Genomic DNA, 17,753 nt, shown 5'->3' with positions numbered 1-17,753 from the left:
GCACTCACTGGCACAGCCAGCAGCACCGGGAACGCCGTAGCACAGCTGAGTGTGTAGTGCAGGGGGGAAGTCAGTGAGGGGGCTTAATGCAAGCATGATGATTCCCTGTGCCATGCAGGGAATGCTGCTGGGCCAGGAATGGCGCCTGGGTGCTGAGCGCTGGACAGGAGATGCTGGAGCTGGGCAGGGTGAAAGAACACCTAAAGAGTGACAGGACACAGGGAATGGCTTCCCACTGCCAGAGGGCAGGGTTAGATGGGATACTGGGAGGAAATTCTTCCCTGGGAGGGTGGGGAGGCCCTGGCACAGGTTGCCCAGAGAAGCTGTGGCTGCCCCATCCCTGGAAGTGTCCAAGGCCAGGTTGGATGGGGCTTGGAGCAGCCGGGGACAGTGGAAGGTGTCCCTGCCCATGGCAGAGGGGTTGGAACTGGATGATCTTTAAAGTCTTTCTAACCAAACCAGTCTGGGATTCTCTGGTATGGAATATGAGCCCCAGGGGGAGCCCAAATTTCTCCCTTTCTCCCCCTTCCCAAATAACACTTCTCAGGATGGTCTTAGGGACAGGTTGGGGCAGGAGCTGACTTTCATCCCCGGTCCCTTTCGCTGTCCCAGCCTGGGCAGGCACTAGCCGGGCCCCAGTGCGCCCAGTGCTCCAGGAAAAGCCCACAAGGCTGAGGGGAGGCTGCGCTGCGAGGACGAGTCCCTGTCCCCCGCGAGCTTCACTCTTGCTTTGTGCACACCGGGACGTGCTGGAGCTGCTGTGGCGGATCCGTCCTTGGAGCTGAGCATCGGCAGCACCAGAGGAGCCCACGGCAGGGCTGTGCTCGCCGTGAGCCCACGGCTGGTGCCGGGTGGCCATGGCCATGCAGGCGCTTATCCCCGGCTTGCAATGACATCTAGTGGAGCTGCCTTGGGAGGAGCTCAGCGAGCCAGCGCCAGGCCTCCTCCAGCGCTCCCAGGGCTTCATTTTCCCCTCCGACCTCCTCTCCAAAACATGTGGGCAGGAGGCAAGAGGTGGCACCCCATTTCTGAGTCATGGTTGGCCACAGCACAACTTTCCGGGAGCCAAAAAAAAAATCACCTTTTCCACAGCAACACCAAGTCCCCTCCAGCCCATGCTGCAACTGTGCTTAGTGAATAGTTGGGAGTATTATCATTAGGTGGAGTTCTTTACCTCAGGCTTCCCCTGCATCCCCAGGACACCCCAAAAAAGTGGTTTCAGCTTGCCAAATGCTGCTAGTGCAAAGCCAATGGCTGCTTGGCTGCTGGGGGAGGTGGCTGGCAGCAACAAACCACACTGAGCCGCAGCCAGAGACGCGCTGGATCCTCCTCTGAAGGCAAGGAAGGAAAAAAATAAACAAATATGGTAACCAGAAGATAAAAATCCCAATGTGGTAATGGGTAATGTGCAGCAGCAGCTTCCCAGGATCCTGTCCCTGCAGATAGTGCAGCATCCAACAGGTTAATGGCAGCCCGGTCCTATTTTAAACACGGAAAAGTGCTGCAGCTTGATCCCACTTCATTCCTGTAGAGATATAATCATAGTCTTTAGGAGATGTAATCATAGTATTTATTTAAGAATTAAGTGTGTCTGAAAGTGGCCTAAATTCCCCGTGCAAGAGCTGAGCTGGTGCCTCAGCACCTGACTCGGCACCGCTGCAAGGGAGCCGGGCCCTGGTGTCCCTGGCCAGAAGCTAAGGGGGCACCTGCTTTGGGAACAGGGGCTGTAGGGAACGTCACCAGCCTGAAGGACCCTGGTAAGCAAGGGGGGAGGCAGGTGAGGACCACAGGGAAATGATCATCCAGAGCAACTCTGCCTTTTCTGATACATCTTTATTTAGAGTAAACAAGCAGAGGCAGCACAGCAGGAATCCAGCACGGAGGGGGATGGAATAAGCAGCATTTGAGGCATTTATATGAGAGAAGGGAAAGAAAAAACACATAAAAACTTCATAAACAAACATCATTTTCCAAAAGACGAGACAGAGCCTGAGATGCCGATAGATCAGGTACCATCCCCCCAAAAACTTCCTTTGTGGAGCAGGTTTGGGACCTGCTGCTCCTGTGCCTAAAGGAGATGGGGTGGGAGGAGACTGGGACCACCAGCAGCTCCTTTCCCATCCCATGGAAGGGGCTGGAGAAGGAGCTCACATGGAGAGAAAGTGCTTTAAATGCAGCCACGGCCAAACACAGTCATTGTGCCACCCTTGAAAACCAATTAAGCACCAGAGCAAATCAAGATGGGACAGAGACATCACCACCCCTACTGGGATGGTGGTGTGGGGTTGTTCCACAGCAGATGGCAGGCACCAACATGGTCCAGAGGTGTGGTCCCTGCTCCAGTCCCTCAAAGCATCCCTGGGACAGCAGTGACACTGAGCCTCTGCCTTGGATTTCTGCCCCAGCCTGGCTGAACAGCAGTGAAATTCATCTTTAAAAACCAAAATTCTTCTATTGCACCTCAATTTACTAGAGAAGAGCTCACAGCTGTCTTCACAAGCAGTTATTGCCTCTCTGTTCTGGCCTCTCCCTACCCCTCCCTATAAAGGCTGATTCTGACATTTCCCCAGCCTTAGTGTAAGGAATATATATATATATATATTAGAATACCTTTATTAGATCAGTAAAACCTGTGTAGTGTCCAGAAATACAGAGTGTCCTTGGGCAGCTGGCTGTTGGCAACGCAGGAATTAAACAGCCAAAATACCCAGATAAAAAGTAGATTTTAAGAGCAACACATTCTGCAAAAGCTTTGGCAGCTGCACCCTCCTGCAGGGAGGTTGGGCACTGGTTTAGTACCAAGCTCGGGGTGCCCAGGGCTGGGGCTGAGCCCTGTGTTCCCCAGTCAGGCACCGCTGGCTGCAGCTGCACAAGCACACTGCATCCATGCAGGGAAGCTCCATGGCCAGCAGCAGCGTCCCTGCCCTGGGACCACTGACCCTGAGGTCTCTTTGGCAGGTTTACATTGTCCCCCTTCCCTACAGCCCCACCCCCACCCCTGACCCTGTTACTTCTTGAAGAACTTCTTGTTGAGGAGGAAAATGAGCAGGTTGACATTGACCTTGGCCTTGTCGAACATCTTCATGACTGCTACGCCCTCGTACTGCAGCTGCAGCAGGTCCTGTGGGAGAGGGGACTGTCACCACCACCAGTGCTGTGCCCAGCCAGGGGAGCCCAGCCACAGGTCCCAGAGACAGGGATCAGCACAGAGCTGGGCTTGCAGGGGGAGATGCACAGCGAGGCTGCCCCCAGCACCTCAGGGCAGGGCTCCACAGGCTCCGAGCCCCCACAAGAGCTGCAGACACCACCCAGCCCCCACAGACCCCGGCTGCCCTCATCCCTCTGGCCCCCAGCAGCTGCAGGACAGGCTCCACACCTGGTAGTGCAGCTGGAAGTGCTCCATGTCGATCCCCATGAATTTGGCTTTCACCTGGAACCTGCCTGACTCCTCACAGGGGATGATGTCAAAGATCACGTTCCTGAGCCTGAGAAGACAGAGCCACTCGCTACCAAAAGGGGCTTCACAGCTTTAACACAACCAAGGAGCAGGTCACGCACCCAGTGCACCCCCTCAGCACAGCAGCCAGACCCACAGCCCAAACCCCACTGCAAATCCCAACCTTCCTGCATTTTCCTGCACAAAACGGCTTGCCCCATCCATGGCAGGACAACAGTGGCCCATGTGCATCCTCCTCCTCGGTTATTTTCGTCTACCTGCCCAAGTTTTCATTAAATCATGCAATATCCTGAGTCAGAAGGGACCCACAAGGATCATTGAGTCCATCAAGTCCAACTCCTGGCCCTGCACTGAATAACCCCAAGCAAGAGCTCCTCCCCTGGGGCAGGGTTACGCACTGGCTGGGCGGCAGGTCCTGGATTTCCAGCAGCACCCCCTTCTCCCACAGCTGGGCTGCCGTGTAGTGCAGCGATGGCAGCTTCTTGCTCTTCCCACTGACCCTGCAAGAGAAGGAACCACGTGCTGAGAGCTTATCTCCAGCCATCTGTGACCCCTTGGATCCCCAATATGTCCCAGATTCACAACAACCAGAGAGCAATGAAAACGAATAATAGTATTTTTAAAAATTACTGATTTTTGGTAAGGAACCGCACTTGTTGCTGGCTGCCAGGTTGTCAAGGCAGGTCTTGATGTACTGGTTGTAATAATCAATTTGCTCCTCATAAAACAAGGTCTTGGCATCAAGGCCCTCCAGGGTCTGCCTCAGCTTCAGGAGCTCCCTGTGGCGCTGCTGCCGGTGACGCCGCTGGTTCCGAATGTCCTAGAGGAAACAAAGCGGTGCCAGAAAGCCAAAATACGTCATTATGAGCTTTACCAGAGCACCAGAGCAGCACCTCAGTGGGGTTTAGGGGTGATCCCCAATTTGTGTCCCCCAGCACACCTTGGCCAGCTCATCAACGAGCTCCTGGTACCGGTTGGCAGAGTCCACCAGCCCCAGGCTCTCCAAGCGCCGCAGGTTGCGGATGACCTTGCGCTTCTTCTCCTCCATGGAGAGCTGGCCGTTGGCAGCCAGGGAGCGATGGCGCTTCAGCGGGGCAGAGGCCTGGGCGTCTCGCAGCGCTCGCCGGCGCACGAGGCGCTCATGGGCGGCTTCCTAGGGATGAGAAGGGATGAGCCTGGAACACAGCTGGAATGGGATACAGAGATGGAACAGCCAAACTCCTTCACCCACGCTTTGATGTGGGTCTCTCCTGGCCCAAGAACGCGTGATTTTTCTGAAAACCAGAGTCCAGTCACTGCTGGACCAGTGGAGCAGGGCAGCTTTTTGCTGAGGATTTTTTGCCATTTGCCCACAAAGTTTTGCAGTTCATGCCCAGCAGCAGCCTCACACATCCCACCTCATGCTCTGAGGCTGGTGTCCACAGGATTTCCGGGAGGGAATCTCCTGGCTGCGACTGGATCAAATCCACCAGCATCTGCTTGGTGCTAGAGACCAGAGGGAGATGTCAGGCATCCACTCCAGACCAGCACCCTCCACACAATATTCAGTTGCCTCCCAAGAGTTTCTTGCCCGTCTTGAGCATCTCAACCCCCAGTACCCTTCCAACATCCCCAGGAACCTCCTGATGCCCGCAGAGCCCATCCTCACCTCAACAGCAGGCTCCTTGTGTCACTCTCCTCGCTGCTGGCTGCTGGCACCAGCTTGTTGGTGAGGGTGAGGGAGATCTCCGTTCTGCTGAGCTGGGAGAGCACCTGCTCAGCACCACTGTCTCCTAGGCTGGCAACACTCTCCCCTGCGAGGGCAGAGAGAGCCCTGCTAGCAGTGTTGGGCTCTAGAGGGCTGACTTTCCATGCCCAAAGCAATCCAGCTCGAGCTTCGTGCAAAGAAAGTGTACCCATGTCCACCCTCCTCTCATCAGGGTAGGGGGTGGGTCCTGGAGTTCAACCTACCGACCAGGGACTGGACTGTAGGAAGCTCATCAAGATCCTCCAGGAGCTCGTGCAGGGGGTCACTGTGGTGTGGTGCGATGGAGTCCTGGTGCTCGAGCAGGAGCTGGACAGTGCAAGGGATGAGTCAGTGGCAAAGGAGGATGCAAAGGGAGAGCGAGGGAGGGTCAGCCAGGAGCGGCACAACGCCCTTTGCACCCAAGAGGGGATGGAGAAGATATGAAGTTTGCAAAAGGACAAACCTGCAGAATCTAGATCATTTCCTTGCTTAGAAAAAATGGGTCAGGAAGAGGGAAGCTGTGCCAGGGGTGGGATACAGAGGAATGCAAGGAAATGCAGCAGAAAGCCCAGGAGGTGGGAGCAGAGGAAACAGATCTTGCCATGAGCATTATGCCCTGACCTTGTGCGTGTTGATGAGCTCCCCCACAGTGATGTAGATGACTGGTTTGGCCACTGCCACCATCTCTGAGTACTCATCCATGTTAAACCTCTCTTCAGGCTCAGGGACGCAGCAGGCAGCAGAGATGAACCTCCTGCAGGGAGGGAGCCCTTTGGTCAGCCCCAAACCCTGCCACCAGCTCCTAGCCGCCCTCCCACGCCCTCGCCATCCTGGGGCCCACCTGAACTTGTTGTGGGTGTCCTCCAGGTACTGGTTGAGCCCGCAGAGATGGGCGCTCTCCCCCTCGAAGGCCTTGCGGGCAGCGGCGTGCTGCAGCACGTTGGCGATGGACCCCAGGCTGCGGCGGTGGTCGGGGTGCAGGGCTGCCCCGGCAGACACGTCCACGATGTCAAAGCCATCGGGGGCCACCACCGCCGGGTTCATGAAGCGGTAGTAGAGCAGGTTCCCCACGATCTAGGACATGAGACAGGCTGGGGGTTGGGGAGCAGATGGGTTGGGGCCCAAGGAGCTGATGCTCAGCAGGGAAGGATGTTTCATCCCTGCACTGCCTGGTAGGATCCTCTTGGCAGAGATGGCAGTGCAGGGAAAAGCCCACTCTTGGCATTTCCTTAGTGGCTCAAGGAAAATGCTGATTTGGGCACATTTTTAAGTCGAGAGGACCTGACATTCTGTGGAGGGATATTGGCCCTTCATGAACAGGCACAGCTGAACCCCACCAAACTGTGCAGACACCCCAGTCCCAGGGTACCTTATCAACCTCCTCTGCCGGGGCCTTGGGGAATTTCTCAACCAAGGACATCCTCAGGATTTTGGCCATGTAGCGCATCCCATAGCTGAGGAGAGGCAGGGAGAAGGCCATCAGCACGTGGGTCCACCCTGACCCAGTCCTACTACCCATCCATCCAAGAAGCAGCAAGCCACTAGCCCTGGGGTGATGGAGAAGCCCACAGGTGGGATTGGCAGCTACAGCACCCCTCAGCTCCCTCCCCCACCCTGCTGCCAGCCCAGGCATCTCTGGAGGAAGCCTTCATCCTCTGAGATGACCACAAAGCTCAGATTCCTCCTGGCAGACATCTCAATGTCAGCAGTAAACTGCCCAGAAACGGAGCAGAAAAACAAGCCAGCCCATGGCGCACTGCTGATATTTGGGGCTCCTCTTGCTGACAGTGCAGTAACTCAGTCCTGCAGCAGCAAAGGGAACAGGAAGCCCCCCATAACCCAACCTCCTTTCTAAGGCCTTGCTGGAGACACCTTAGAGCCAACAGCACTGCCAGGCTGCGCACAGAAACCATCGGGATACTTACGGGATCTTGTCAACAGAAGAGGTGATGGCAGAGACAAACTTGTCTGTTATTGCCAGGAGATTGCGGATAGAAATATCCAGCCGCCTTTGGACCTCGGGATGGCTGAGAGCTTGCTCAGGGCTGACCTCATACGGGAGCTTGCTGTGAAGGGAAGACGAGGTCCCCATCACCATCCCAATGCCCATCACCCTGTGGCCGAGCCAAGCCTTCTGACCCGGGGTCTGACCTTCTGTGCCCACTCTGCGACTCAGTCTGGTTGATCCACGCTTTGTAGATGTCCACAGGGTCCGTGCGGATGCTGAGGGTCTTGTCCTGCAGGACCTCCTGCACCGGGCCAGCCAGGATGTGCCTCAGGGCCTTCTGCCCACGCACATTGCGGTAGAAGCTGACCACCAGCCGGATCACCGTGGCATTCCCCGTCAGGATGTCATGAACATGGTCCACCTTGGACCTGGGGACAGAGATGGGGCAGATGGGATGAGGGGATGGACCAGTGTGTGTGCTCCCCACGCAGGAGGCAGCAGACAGAGGAGATAGCAGCATCCAAGCCTTTCCCTGGGCCTGTTCCCAAACCAGGGCACCCACAGACACCCACCTGATCTCCTCCTGCAGTGCCACTTTGAAGAGCTGGAGCAGCAGATAAGCCTCCCGTGGGTTGGACGCGTAGTTGTAAAGCGTAAAGATCACAGACTCCATGAATTTGGTGGACTTGTTCTGGGGCATCTGGAAGATCAGCCTGGCCAAGTACACTGGCTGTGTCTGCAGGGAGGAGGGACACCAAGCTCACCCAAATGTTGTGGGGTGGCAGGGAGCCCGGTCCCTGCACTGCCCTGAGCTGTGGGGGACAGAGCAGAGCCCCCCAACCGCACCTGCAGCAGGTAGAAGAGGTGCTGATAGGCCTCCAGCTTCTGCCGTTTCTCCTTGCTGAGCGACTTGAGCCCCTTCTGCTTGTCCATGGACATCATCTCTGAGAGCTGCTCCTTGTTCTTCTTGGTCAGCTTCTTGCAGTGGGAGATGACCTCCTGCAGCCACACAGGCAGGGAGAGAAGCACGGGGGTCTGCCTAAGGCTCCGGCATTCTGACCAGTTTCTGGGAGAGCCAGAGGCACCCCAGTGCTCCCCAACCCCTCCCTGACCCCTCCAACTACTTAAAAAGCGAAGCAGAGACAAGTCCAAGCTGCGATGAGGGCAGGACCACACAAGGCAACCGAGTCCTCCCCCACTCTCCCAACCTGCAGCGTGATCCTGTTCTTGACCAGCAGCCCAATCTTGATGTCCATGAGGTCCAGGTCGCTCTCCAGCTGCCGGCTGGCACGGATCCCCTTCACCACCTCCTCCTGCAGCCGCAGCACCTCCGACTCCTCCCAGAAGTCGTGCTGGCTCTGCTCCAGCAGGTGGATGAAGCGCCGGACGATGCCCAAGGGTGGACTCTTGGTGTGGACTGTGGCAACACACAGCAATGCCATGAATATTTGCAGGATGGAGGATGGAGTGGCCAGCCCCACCGCAGACCCCCGGACCCCCAGCATTCACCCAGACACCCCATCCTCTTCCCCAAAAAGCATCTTCTTGCAGCACCAGGACATGGGACAGCACACGGCCACACTGTGCAACAGCCTCCAGGAAGATTTTGGGGGCAGATGGGCAGCCTCAGGGCTGATGACCAAGGACCACCAAGGCTCTGACACTTCTGTCCTTGCCAAGGGGCCACCAGTGGCCTACCTGCCACTGCTTCCCCACTGTTCAGAGCCAGCAAGGGAAGAGGCAGAGTCCCCTTCCCAATCAGCCATCACACTTCAGAGTGGCAATGAGCAGGCACTTACCCAGCATCCTGTAATCTCCACGGGCCTTGTTCGCTCGCACAAAAGCCTGGATTTTAATTACAGCTTTAATCTGCCAGGACAAACAAGGGGGTGGGAGATGTTTTTCCATAGTGTCCCTAACACACATGGGGAGTGAAGGAGAGCTGAACAAGCACATCTCTGCCTGGTCCCACTGCCAGGAATGTATCAAGGCCTGGGATGAGGGTCTCTGCAACCCAGGAGAGATTTTGGGATTCTACCCTTCTCAGTGGTCATTCCCTTCCACTCACTGTTTCAGAAGCTGCAGAGACTCCAGGGGTGCAACTTCACTTCCTGCAACTGACACTCCCCCTTTTCCCCCCAAAATTTCCTCCCCCTTTTAATGGGCATCTTGAAGTCACTGTTTTTTGATGGAACTGGAGTGGTTTTTCTCTCCTCCCACTTTACAAAACCCAAGAGTTTGGCTTCCAGACCCACCAGGCACCTATCTGTCCCCCTGCCAGGATGAATCAGTTCTCCTTCCAGCTGCACTGCAAGCACTCGGGGACAGGGATCCAACTGTGTGCTCTGGATCATCCCCCTCCATCCCCACCAACACGGTCCCAGGAGTTGTTTCACTCTCATCCCATCACTCACGTTCTGCCTGAAGTATCGCAGCCTCTCCTGGTACTTCCTCTGTGCCTGCCACATCCTCACGGCCGCCTGGATCTGGGACAGATGTTCAAACATTTGGATTCTGGAAGTACTTGCTAGGCCAAAGGGAATGGGTGGAGGGGAAAAATCATGAGGACTTCTAGGGGAGGTTTAGGTTGGATATTAAGGAAAATTTCTTTAGGGAAGGGCATTGGCACAGGCTGCCCAGCAAAGTGGTGGGTTCACCACCCCGGGAGGGATTTACCACCCATAGGGATGGAGCACTTGAGGACATAGTTAGTGGTGGCCTTGGCAGCCCTGGAGGAACAGCCGGACTGTGATCTTTAAGGGCTTTTCCAGCCTCAACGAGCCCATGGTAACAATTCTGTTCCAGGATTTTTTTCTCCCCTGTCCCCTCACACACTGCCCTGGCCCAGCTGCCACAATCCCCCCTGGCTCCTCTGCACTGGGCAGGGGTAGATGCCACACTCGCAAGCTGAACAAGCAGGCAACAATGCCCAACAGGGGAACAAAGGCTGAAGAAAGAATCTTCCAAACCTTGATTGCAGCCTCTGTGTTGGCTTTCAGGTAGTGCAGCCTCTCCAGGTAAGCTCTGCGTTGCCTGTACCCCCTCCAACAAGCCTGGGCACAAGAAGACACCACGTAGAGAGACCTGCGTGAGGTCATTGTGACTCTGTTGGTTTTTCAGGGAGCACATGAGGAAAGAGCATAACACAGCCTAGGGGAAGAGGAAACCAGCACCCAAAGCAGCTACTGTGAGAGAAACAAGCCCCACACTACCCTCACGGCAGTAAAACTACAGAGTAGCACATGCCGGCACTCCCTGGACCTGCCGGAAGATGCTGCGAGCAGCTGCCCGTGGTCTGCGTTGCTGTGCTCAGAGGAGGGACAGATTCTGGCTGCATCACCTGGATCCGAATGGCAGCCAGCCTCTGCTGGCACAGGACGTGCCGCCGTGCCGCGAACTCCCGGCGAACGAGAAAGCCCCGGAGCCGCGCCTGCAGCCTCACCACTAAGGCGACGTTGGACGCCCACAGGCGCTGCCGGCCGTGCGCCGCCGCCACTCGGGTGATGACCGACTGCAAGGACACCAGGCACCAGCTCAGCCCCAGAGATGCCGCCAGTGCCCACCCAGCCCCATCCTGCCCATACCTGGATCTCCTCCCGGCTCAGATGTGTGGTGTTGAAGCTGCCATTGTGTGGGCACTGCCAGCTGCCCTCCAAGGTCTGCAGGTTCAGGTAGTACTCGGCCCCATCCAGCAGCCTGTGCCGGATCCAGGATGGCTTCGCGCTCCCTGCGTACCAGGATGGATGGGAGCTGCTGGAGAGTGCTGCTCCCCCCAAACACCCGGGCCAGGGGTGCACCCCAGGCCCCCAGGGTGGGGGAGGTTTTGCAGCCCCCAGGGTTTTACCTGCTGGTCTCTTGGTGGCCATGAGAGCCGCCAGCTGCTCCTGGTAGGCGTCAGCACAGGCGCTCACCACCCCGCGCAGGGCCACGTCAGGGTTACACAGCACGCGCAGCGTCTGCGACGCCTTCCCTTCCTTGATGGCCTGGTTGATGGCAGCTGTGCCCAGAGCCACTGCGGGAGCAGAGGGGCTCACGTCAGCCCCTTCTTGTCCCCCGACCTCCGCAACAGCACCCACGTGGGGAGAGCACTCACTGCTCCTGGCTGCCACTGTGTCCTGGTTGGCCTGGCAGACCCCTTCCTGGATCTCCTCCCACCAAAGCACAGCTCCATTGTCCTCCGTGGCCTGAGAGATGGGGGAGATGGGGTCTAGTGAGCTGGGCAGCCCCCTTTGAGCACCTCCTGCTTTGCAGGTGCTGCATTGCTGGAGTGGGGAGGTTACTTCACAGTCTTGTGACCAAAGTGGGGTACCCTGCATCCAGGGGGGGATACCATGCTGCTATGGAGGTACTCCACAGCTGATGATCCCCACCCCACCTGGACTTTCTGCCTCCGTGCCCTGGACAGGACACTGTGGTAGCGCGGGGCGGTTGGAAGGGCGATGTCGGGCAGGGCGGGCGCCAGCAGCAGCAACGCCGCCAGCGTCTTCTCAGGGTCCGCCTGCAGCAGCGCCTCATTGACCAGCCGGACTGCATGGACTCCTGTGTGGGAGGGAAGGGACACAGGTCAGCCCCTCCAGTGCACCCAAGGGAGTCACAGCCCAGGGTGGCATGAGATTCTCTGGTGTCTCATTGCGGCTGGAATCCCAGTGCAACCTCCCTCCCAGGATATCTGCAGGCCCCCTGCACGCCCAAACCTTGTGTGGGCAGGACTCACGGTTGTTTTCATCCTGCACTGATAAATTGGTGCTGTTGACACTGTCCTGAATGTCATTCCAGCTCAGGAACTCAGCTCCTGCTCTCCTTGACTGGCCTTTCAGCTGCAACAAGTCATCAAAGTACCTGCAGGAGAGACACAGGGCAATGACTTGGTGCATTCCAAGCAGGGCTCAGTGCATTCCGAGCAGGAGGGCACCTGCCAGAGCCAGCTGCCCAGCTCTTCAGACAGGCAGGCACAGGACAGGAAGGCTGCTGGAACAAACCCACAAAAAGCCCAGGCCCCTGACCAGCCCCTCCCACAGGACTTCTTCACACCAGCCCCCAACACAGAGCCCAACTCACCGCTGTGCGTTTGCATCCTCAACTCCTGAGAGGCCCAGGGCAGGGCTGACCAGGCTGCTCCAGAGCCTGTTGGGGTCCCTGGCATCCAGGGCTTGGTTAACCAGTGCCACAGCCGAGAGCATCTCCACAGCCACAAACAGCTCCTCCTGTGCCAACTCGCCCTGCATGGGGCAGGCAGAGACACTGAACCCCCATAACCTCATCCTCCAGTCCCAGCTGCTCCGGAGAAGCAGCAGCAGAGGAAGCACCGCAGTCCCAGCAGAGGCACCAACCCCCCCAGAGTCAAGGGGACCCATCGCCCATCCCCGGGGGTCTCTCACCCGCGGGTGCTGGCACTGCAGCAGGGCCAGCTGGTGCTGGTACAGGGGGGCAGCAGGGGCGTGCACATCAGGCAGTTGTGCTGCAGGGTCCATCAGCGCTTCCAAGGTTTCTGCTGGCATCCCTCGGCGGACAGCAGCGTTGATCCGGCCAACAGCCTGCAGCACTGAGGAACAGACAGGGGAGCTGGCACAGGGAGGCTGCAGGAGGCGGCCATGCCCTGTCTCAGGGCCAGGCTGCCAGCAGGCCCACCAGCTCCAGGGATGCACCAGGAAGGAGAACCTGCAACAAGTGTTCACCAAGGCACTCACTGGCTCGCTCCTTCTCGTCCCTCCGGTTCGCTGTGAGGATCCCTGCCTGCACCTCCTCCTGCTCCAGCAGCTCCAGGTAGCCCAGCTCCTGCAACAGGTAGAGAGGGGTGTCACAGCTCATCATGCTTGTGCTGACAGAGCAGCCATGCTCAGACCCCTGGCAGAAAGCTGCCAACTCCCCAGCCCAGGGGACCCCCCTCTTCTGGGGGACCATGGCGTGCCCCCCAGCACAAGTACCCCACACCACAGGCTCCTGCCAGCCCCTACCAGCGCCTTCTCCTCCCGGTCCACGCTCAGCTGCTCCAAGTAGAGCTCGAGGTTGTCGCGCTGGAGGCAGCGCAGGGCCAGGGTGGGGTCCTGCAGTGCGTGGTGCAGCGCCAGCACATCCTGTCTCTCCAGGGCACTGTCCACCTCTTCCAGAGCCCCACGCACTGCAAGAGGCCAGTTCACTCCAGAGGTGAGCAGGTAAATCATCCCACAGCTCCAGGGAGCAAAGGCAGCTATGGCTGAAGCCTGCATTCCCGTCATTTTAACTTCTCCTTGGAAATGCACACCCAGCCCTTCTTCCCACTAGGACTGAGGCTCCTTTCTGCTATGCCCACCTCTCTCCCCATGCCCTGGGCTACCATGGTCCCACTATAAGCCCCGGAGAACTCCCAAAGGGAAGCCCCAGCTTTGCTCACCATTCACTTTGTTGATGTTCCCTTGGATTTCAGCCTGGGTCAGACACCAGTCATAGACGTCCTCTCCTTCGGGGATCACCTGCACGTACTGGAGAGGGACTCCCCAGCCTGAGCTTTCTGCCCAAGCACACCCCACCATGCACAGTGGGGTCCCCCTGCAGATGCCTGAGCTCATTTCCCAACCCCAAGCCCTGAGTGAATCAGCCCCCAAAGAGGAATCATCTCCCCAATCTTCTGCTCAGCACAAGGGCTCCCAGGCTGCGTTTCAGCCAGCAAGCACCGTATGGTCTCTGGCCAAGGGACCCCTCCAGCTGGAAGCACCCCCCAGCCCAACAGCAAAGGGGCTGCTCCTCTCCCAGCCACCCCGGAGCACCCTGTGCCCTCCTCACCCTGTTTCTGGCATTGCTGCCCTTCTCCAGCTTGGCCTGGTGCAGAACCTCCTGGTAGGCACCTGCCAGCTCCTCGCGCAGTCCCACCAGCATCGCGTGGGGGTTGTGGAGGGTCTCCATCGTCTGGGCCACCACCCCCCGCTCCACCGCTTCGTTGATGGCCAACACTGCGGCGTGGACTGGAGGCGAGGCGGGGAGGAGGTGGGTGAGATGGGACATGGAGGGGCAAGATGGACCCCCCACTTTATCCCTGCAGGCAGTGGGACAAGACATTCCACGGGCGATGGTGGGAGCCTGCCCTGTTTGAAAGGCAAGCTGCAGTCTCCAGCACCCAGGAAGTCTGTGTCTCACAGGAAGCCCAGGGAATGCAGAACCCCAGATGCTGCTGGCCAGGAAAGGGCTGTGCCAGCACCTGCATCCTTGTGCTGGGCCAAAAGAGAACAACCTGGTGCGTCCCACTGCATCCCAGAGCACCATCACCTCCCCGAGCATCCCCTCCCAGTTTGCTGGCCCCAGATTTGGCGTTCAGGGGCTGAGCCAAGATCCTGCTACAGGCTGACAGGCAGCCCCACTCCCCACCAGGCACCCATCACCTGCTGCTTCATCCACTGAGAGCTCATTGGCCAAAATGCCGCCAATCTTGCTGAAGGCAGGCAGCTGCAGCCCATACTTCTCCAGCTCCCGCTTCATGTTGTTGATCTCCTCCTCTGGAGCAGAGCACAGAGGCAGCACTGCTCAGCACCAGCCCCGTGGCCCAGTGCTGGAGCAGGGGCAGCCAGCAGAGCCCCCACTCCCCTGCCAGACCAAGAGGGGTGCAGAAAACCCCTACACTGGGGTGAGCATCCCTGAGGCAGCTTTGGCAAAACTCATCCAAAACTAGCACTCCTCACATCCCTCCTGCCACGGGACCCCAGAGCATTGGTGGCAACCCCCCCCGGCAGCCCCAGCCCAGGTCTCCCCACATGGTGCCATACCTGTGAAGTCCACTTTCCCATACAAGTCCTGGATCAGAGGAGCCAGCCCCAGCTTGAAGAGGTACAAGCTGAAATACAAACCCACACCGTGACATCACCTGCTTCTCCCTCCTGACGCTTCTGTGTCACCTGAGGCTGACACCACCAGAGGGCTCATAAGCACAAACACATCCCATGAGAGCCAGGCCAGGGCACCCACCTGAGTGCATGGATGCAGTAGACCACCCGGGGCATGTTCTTCTTGTCATAGATGTCAGTGGTCTCTGGGTGGAAGATCTGCCAGCAAGACAAGAGACACCTCAGGTGGCAGTGGCATCAAGATGGTCCCCAGCTGGGCTGGTGTCAAAGAGTGGGGGGCAGAAACGAAGCCCCCCTGCTATACCAGCACCCCCCAGTACTGCCACAAGGCAAAGGCCAGTGTGTTCCTGGGCTGGGGAAAGCAGAGGGGAGATGTTACCGAGGGAAGCCCCACGTGGCTCATGGCATCGCGCCAGTAGTTGATGTTATCCGTGTGCCGGAAGTGAAGACCAGCTGCCTGGAAGAGAGGAGCTGAGGTCAGGCTGAACCCCACTTTCTCCCATCCCTGGGGTCCCCCTTGCCCCCAGACCAACCCAGCCAGGGCGGGAGGTTAAAGACAGAGGCAATGCCTCTGGCCTCAGTGACTGCTGTCAGCAAGTCCCTCCTCACTCTGCCCTCACCAGCAATGCAACGGTCTGGGGGCACACCCCAAGGGGTGCTACACCTTCCCTCTGGTGCCACAGCCTTACCTTGTACCGTGTCTGTTCAGGGTCGTAGATCTTCTTCAGTGGGACAATGGCAGGGGCAAAGCAGTGGCCCAGCTTGGCCAGGAGGACCCCGTTGCGCAGGCTCTCCTCCAGCTCCGTGGGCGGAGGCAGCCCCTCGCCCAGACAGGCCTCCATCCAGCTGGCAGGGCAGAGACAGAGCACGTCACAGACCCCCAGCACCCCACCTAGCAGAAAAGCACCCAAAGGACATCCCCCCCCAACCCCATTCCAATAAATCCTCCCTGGCAGGGAAGCTCAGCCCTCAGGCTTTTGCTGCTGGGTGGTTTTCAGTTTGGGTGTAGGGCTGAGTGTCCCCCCACAAAAAAACAACCCCCCAATCACCTTTGGAGAGCCACAAAGCCCCAGGATCCAGGCAGCATTCCGCAGCATTATAACCCCACCCATTCCCCCTGTCTCTCCCCTTGACACCCCTTTTCCCCCCAAATCTGAGCTCGAGGATCTCCCCAAGTGCAACCCCACCGCTTGGCTTCTTCCAGGTGACACAGGTACTGGTAGGCAACGTTCTGCCTCCTCTGCTCGTCCATCTCTTCTGCAGTTGGGCGCTCACCTGGGGAGAAAGGGGGCCTTCGATCAGAGCCCCCTGCTCAGGGGAGATTTTTGAAGCCCCCATGGCCACTGAAACTAAGATTTGGGAAAGGCTTTGGGTGCAGTAATCTCCCACAGCCCTCGTGGGAGTGGCACCAGCGCCACCAGCCAGGCCCTTCTGGCAGTGGGAGGAAAGTTTCCGATTTCCCTTTTTCCCAAATAACGGCCATCAGGGCTGGCAGTGCGGGAAGGCCCAGAGCCAGCACCCGGGGAGGAGGTGGGGAACACAGCTGCAGGTTTGGGGTCCTTTGACACTGCTGGTGCTGGAGGCATCCACAACCCAGCTGCCCCCCAACAAACCACTCCTCAAAATATGTCCCCCCCAGTTTGTCCCCAGGTGCCTGGCACCTTGCCACCGCCGTCCCTCTACCCACATCCAGACCTGCCTGTCCCCCCTCAGCCCCCTGCACCCCTAGACCTGACCGCTCCTCCCATCTCTCTGCACAGCCACACGTCCCTGTCCCCCCTGCACCCCACACCTGCCTGCCCCCCCAGACTTACCTATCCCCTCGCATTCCCCTGCACCCCCAGACCTATCTGTCTTCCCCCAGCTCGCTGCACCCCACACGCATCCTCCCGCACCCCCACCCGGCAGCTCCCCCGGTGCCGGTCACTCACAGCGCCCCGGCCCCGCTCCCTCCATGGCCGCGGTGGCTGCGGTGGCTCCGCCCGCGGTTTGAATCTCCCGCCGCCCACGTGGCCCCGCGCGGGGGCTGCCGGGCACCGGGACCCGCACCGGGACCCGCACCGGGACCCGCGGCACCGGGATCGGCACCGGGACCCGCACCGGGACCCGCGGCACCGGGAGCGGCGGCACCGGGATCGGCACCGGGACCCGCGGCACCGGGAGCGGCGGCACCGGGACCCGCCCCGGGACCCGCACCGGGAGCGACGGCACCGGGAGCGACGGCACCGGGAGCGGCGGCACCGGGAGCGGCGGCACCGGAATCGGCGGCACCGGGATGGGCACCGGGACCCGCACCGGGAGCGACGGCACCGGGAGCGGCGGCACCGGGATGGGCACCGGGACCCGCACCGGGAGCGGCGGCACTGGGACCCGCACCGGGGAGCTCCGGGAACACCGAGCGTGCGGGGAGGGGGCACACACCGAAGGAGCGAGGGGATCCCCGGGTTGCAGGAGGACCCTTGGGGTGCAGGGGCTGGGCACACACCGGGGTGCAGGGGGAACTTGTTATAAATGTACTGGGGTATTGGCTTTTCGCGTGTTACAAAATTATTATGTATTGTGACGTTGGTTTTTGCATGTTACTTATTGTTGGGGGGGGCTTTGCCTGGGTTCTGTAATGTAATGCTGTAGAATGTCTGTTGTTTGTGTGGTCAGTTTGGGGAGGATGGGGGGGTCTTCACATTCCTGGAAAATCTATCAGAAGAAAAGAACCCAAAACCAGACGGAATGGAGCCAAGGAGGAGATAAGGCTGATGTGATGATACTCAGCAACTCCAAAGAGTTAATGAATTATGCATGATGGTGATGAAT

At 58.8% G+C, this 17,753-nt stretch overlaps 1 protein-coding gene across 1 annotated transcript; it reads right to left on the bottom strand.

Annotated features, from left to right (window-relative positions):
* Positions 1–1,832: 1,832 nt before the first annotated feature.
* On the bottom strand, positions 1,833–16,936 carry IQGAP3 (IQ motif containing GTPase activating protein 3). Its single transcript, XM_048288981.1, has 38 exons — positions 16,874–16,936; positions 16,130–16,217; positions 15,632–15,788; positions 15,322–15,399; positions 15,064–15,140; positions 14,865–14,932; positions 14,484–14,597; positions 13,891–14,069; positions 13,502–13,589; positions 13,086–13,249; positions 12,819–12,906; positions 12,510–12,673; positions 12,190–12,350; positions 11,846–11,970; positions 11,507–11,670; positions 11,225–11,315; positions 10,976–11,143; positions 10,716–10,858; positions 10,472–10,642; positions 10,101–10,184; positions 9,546–9,617; positions 8,931–9,000; positions 8,340–8,548; positions 7,978–8,130; positions 7,704–7,867; positions 7,335–7,559; positions 7,109–7,249; positions 6,553–6,637; positions 6,025–6,257; positions 5,805–5,937; positions 5,408–5,510; positions 5,106–5,250; positions 4,855–4,942; positions 4,398–4,610; positions 4,111–4,277; positions 3,856–3,957; positions 3,377–3,485; positions 1,833–3,121 (listed from the first exon to the last, which is right to left on the bottom strand). Exons 1-38 carry the CDS (start codon positions 16,896–16,898, stop codon positions 3,008–3,010), a joined length of 4,923 nt encoding a protein of 1,640 aa, XP_048144938.1. The 5' UTR covers positions 16,899–16,936; the 3' UTR covers positions 1,833–3,007.
* Between the last annotated feature and the right edge of the window lie 817 nt (positions 16,937–17,753).

Source organism: Corvus hawaiiensis, chromosome 29 (assembly GCF_020740725.1).
Source record: "Corvus hawaiiensis isolate bCorHaw1 chromosome 29, bCorHaw1.pri.cur, whole genome shotgun sequence".
NCBI classification, from domain to species: Eukaryota; Metazoa; Chordata; class Aves; order Passeriformes; family Corvidae; genus Corvus; species Corvus hawaiiensis.
The sequence above is the reverse complement of the archived record's forward strand: the minus strand, read 5'-3'. Positions and strand labels throughout refer to the sequence as shown.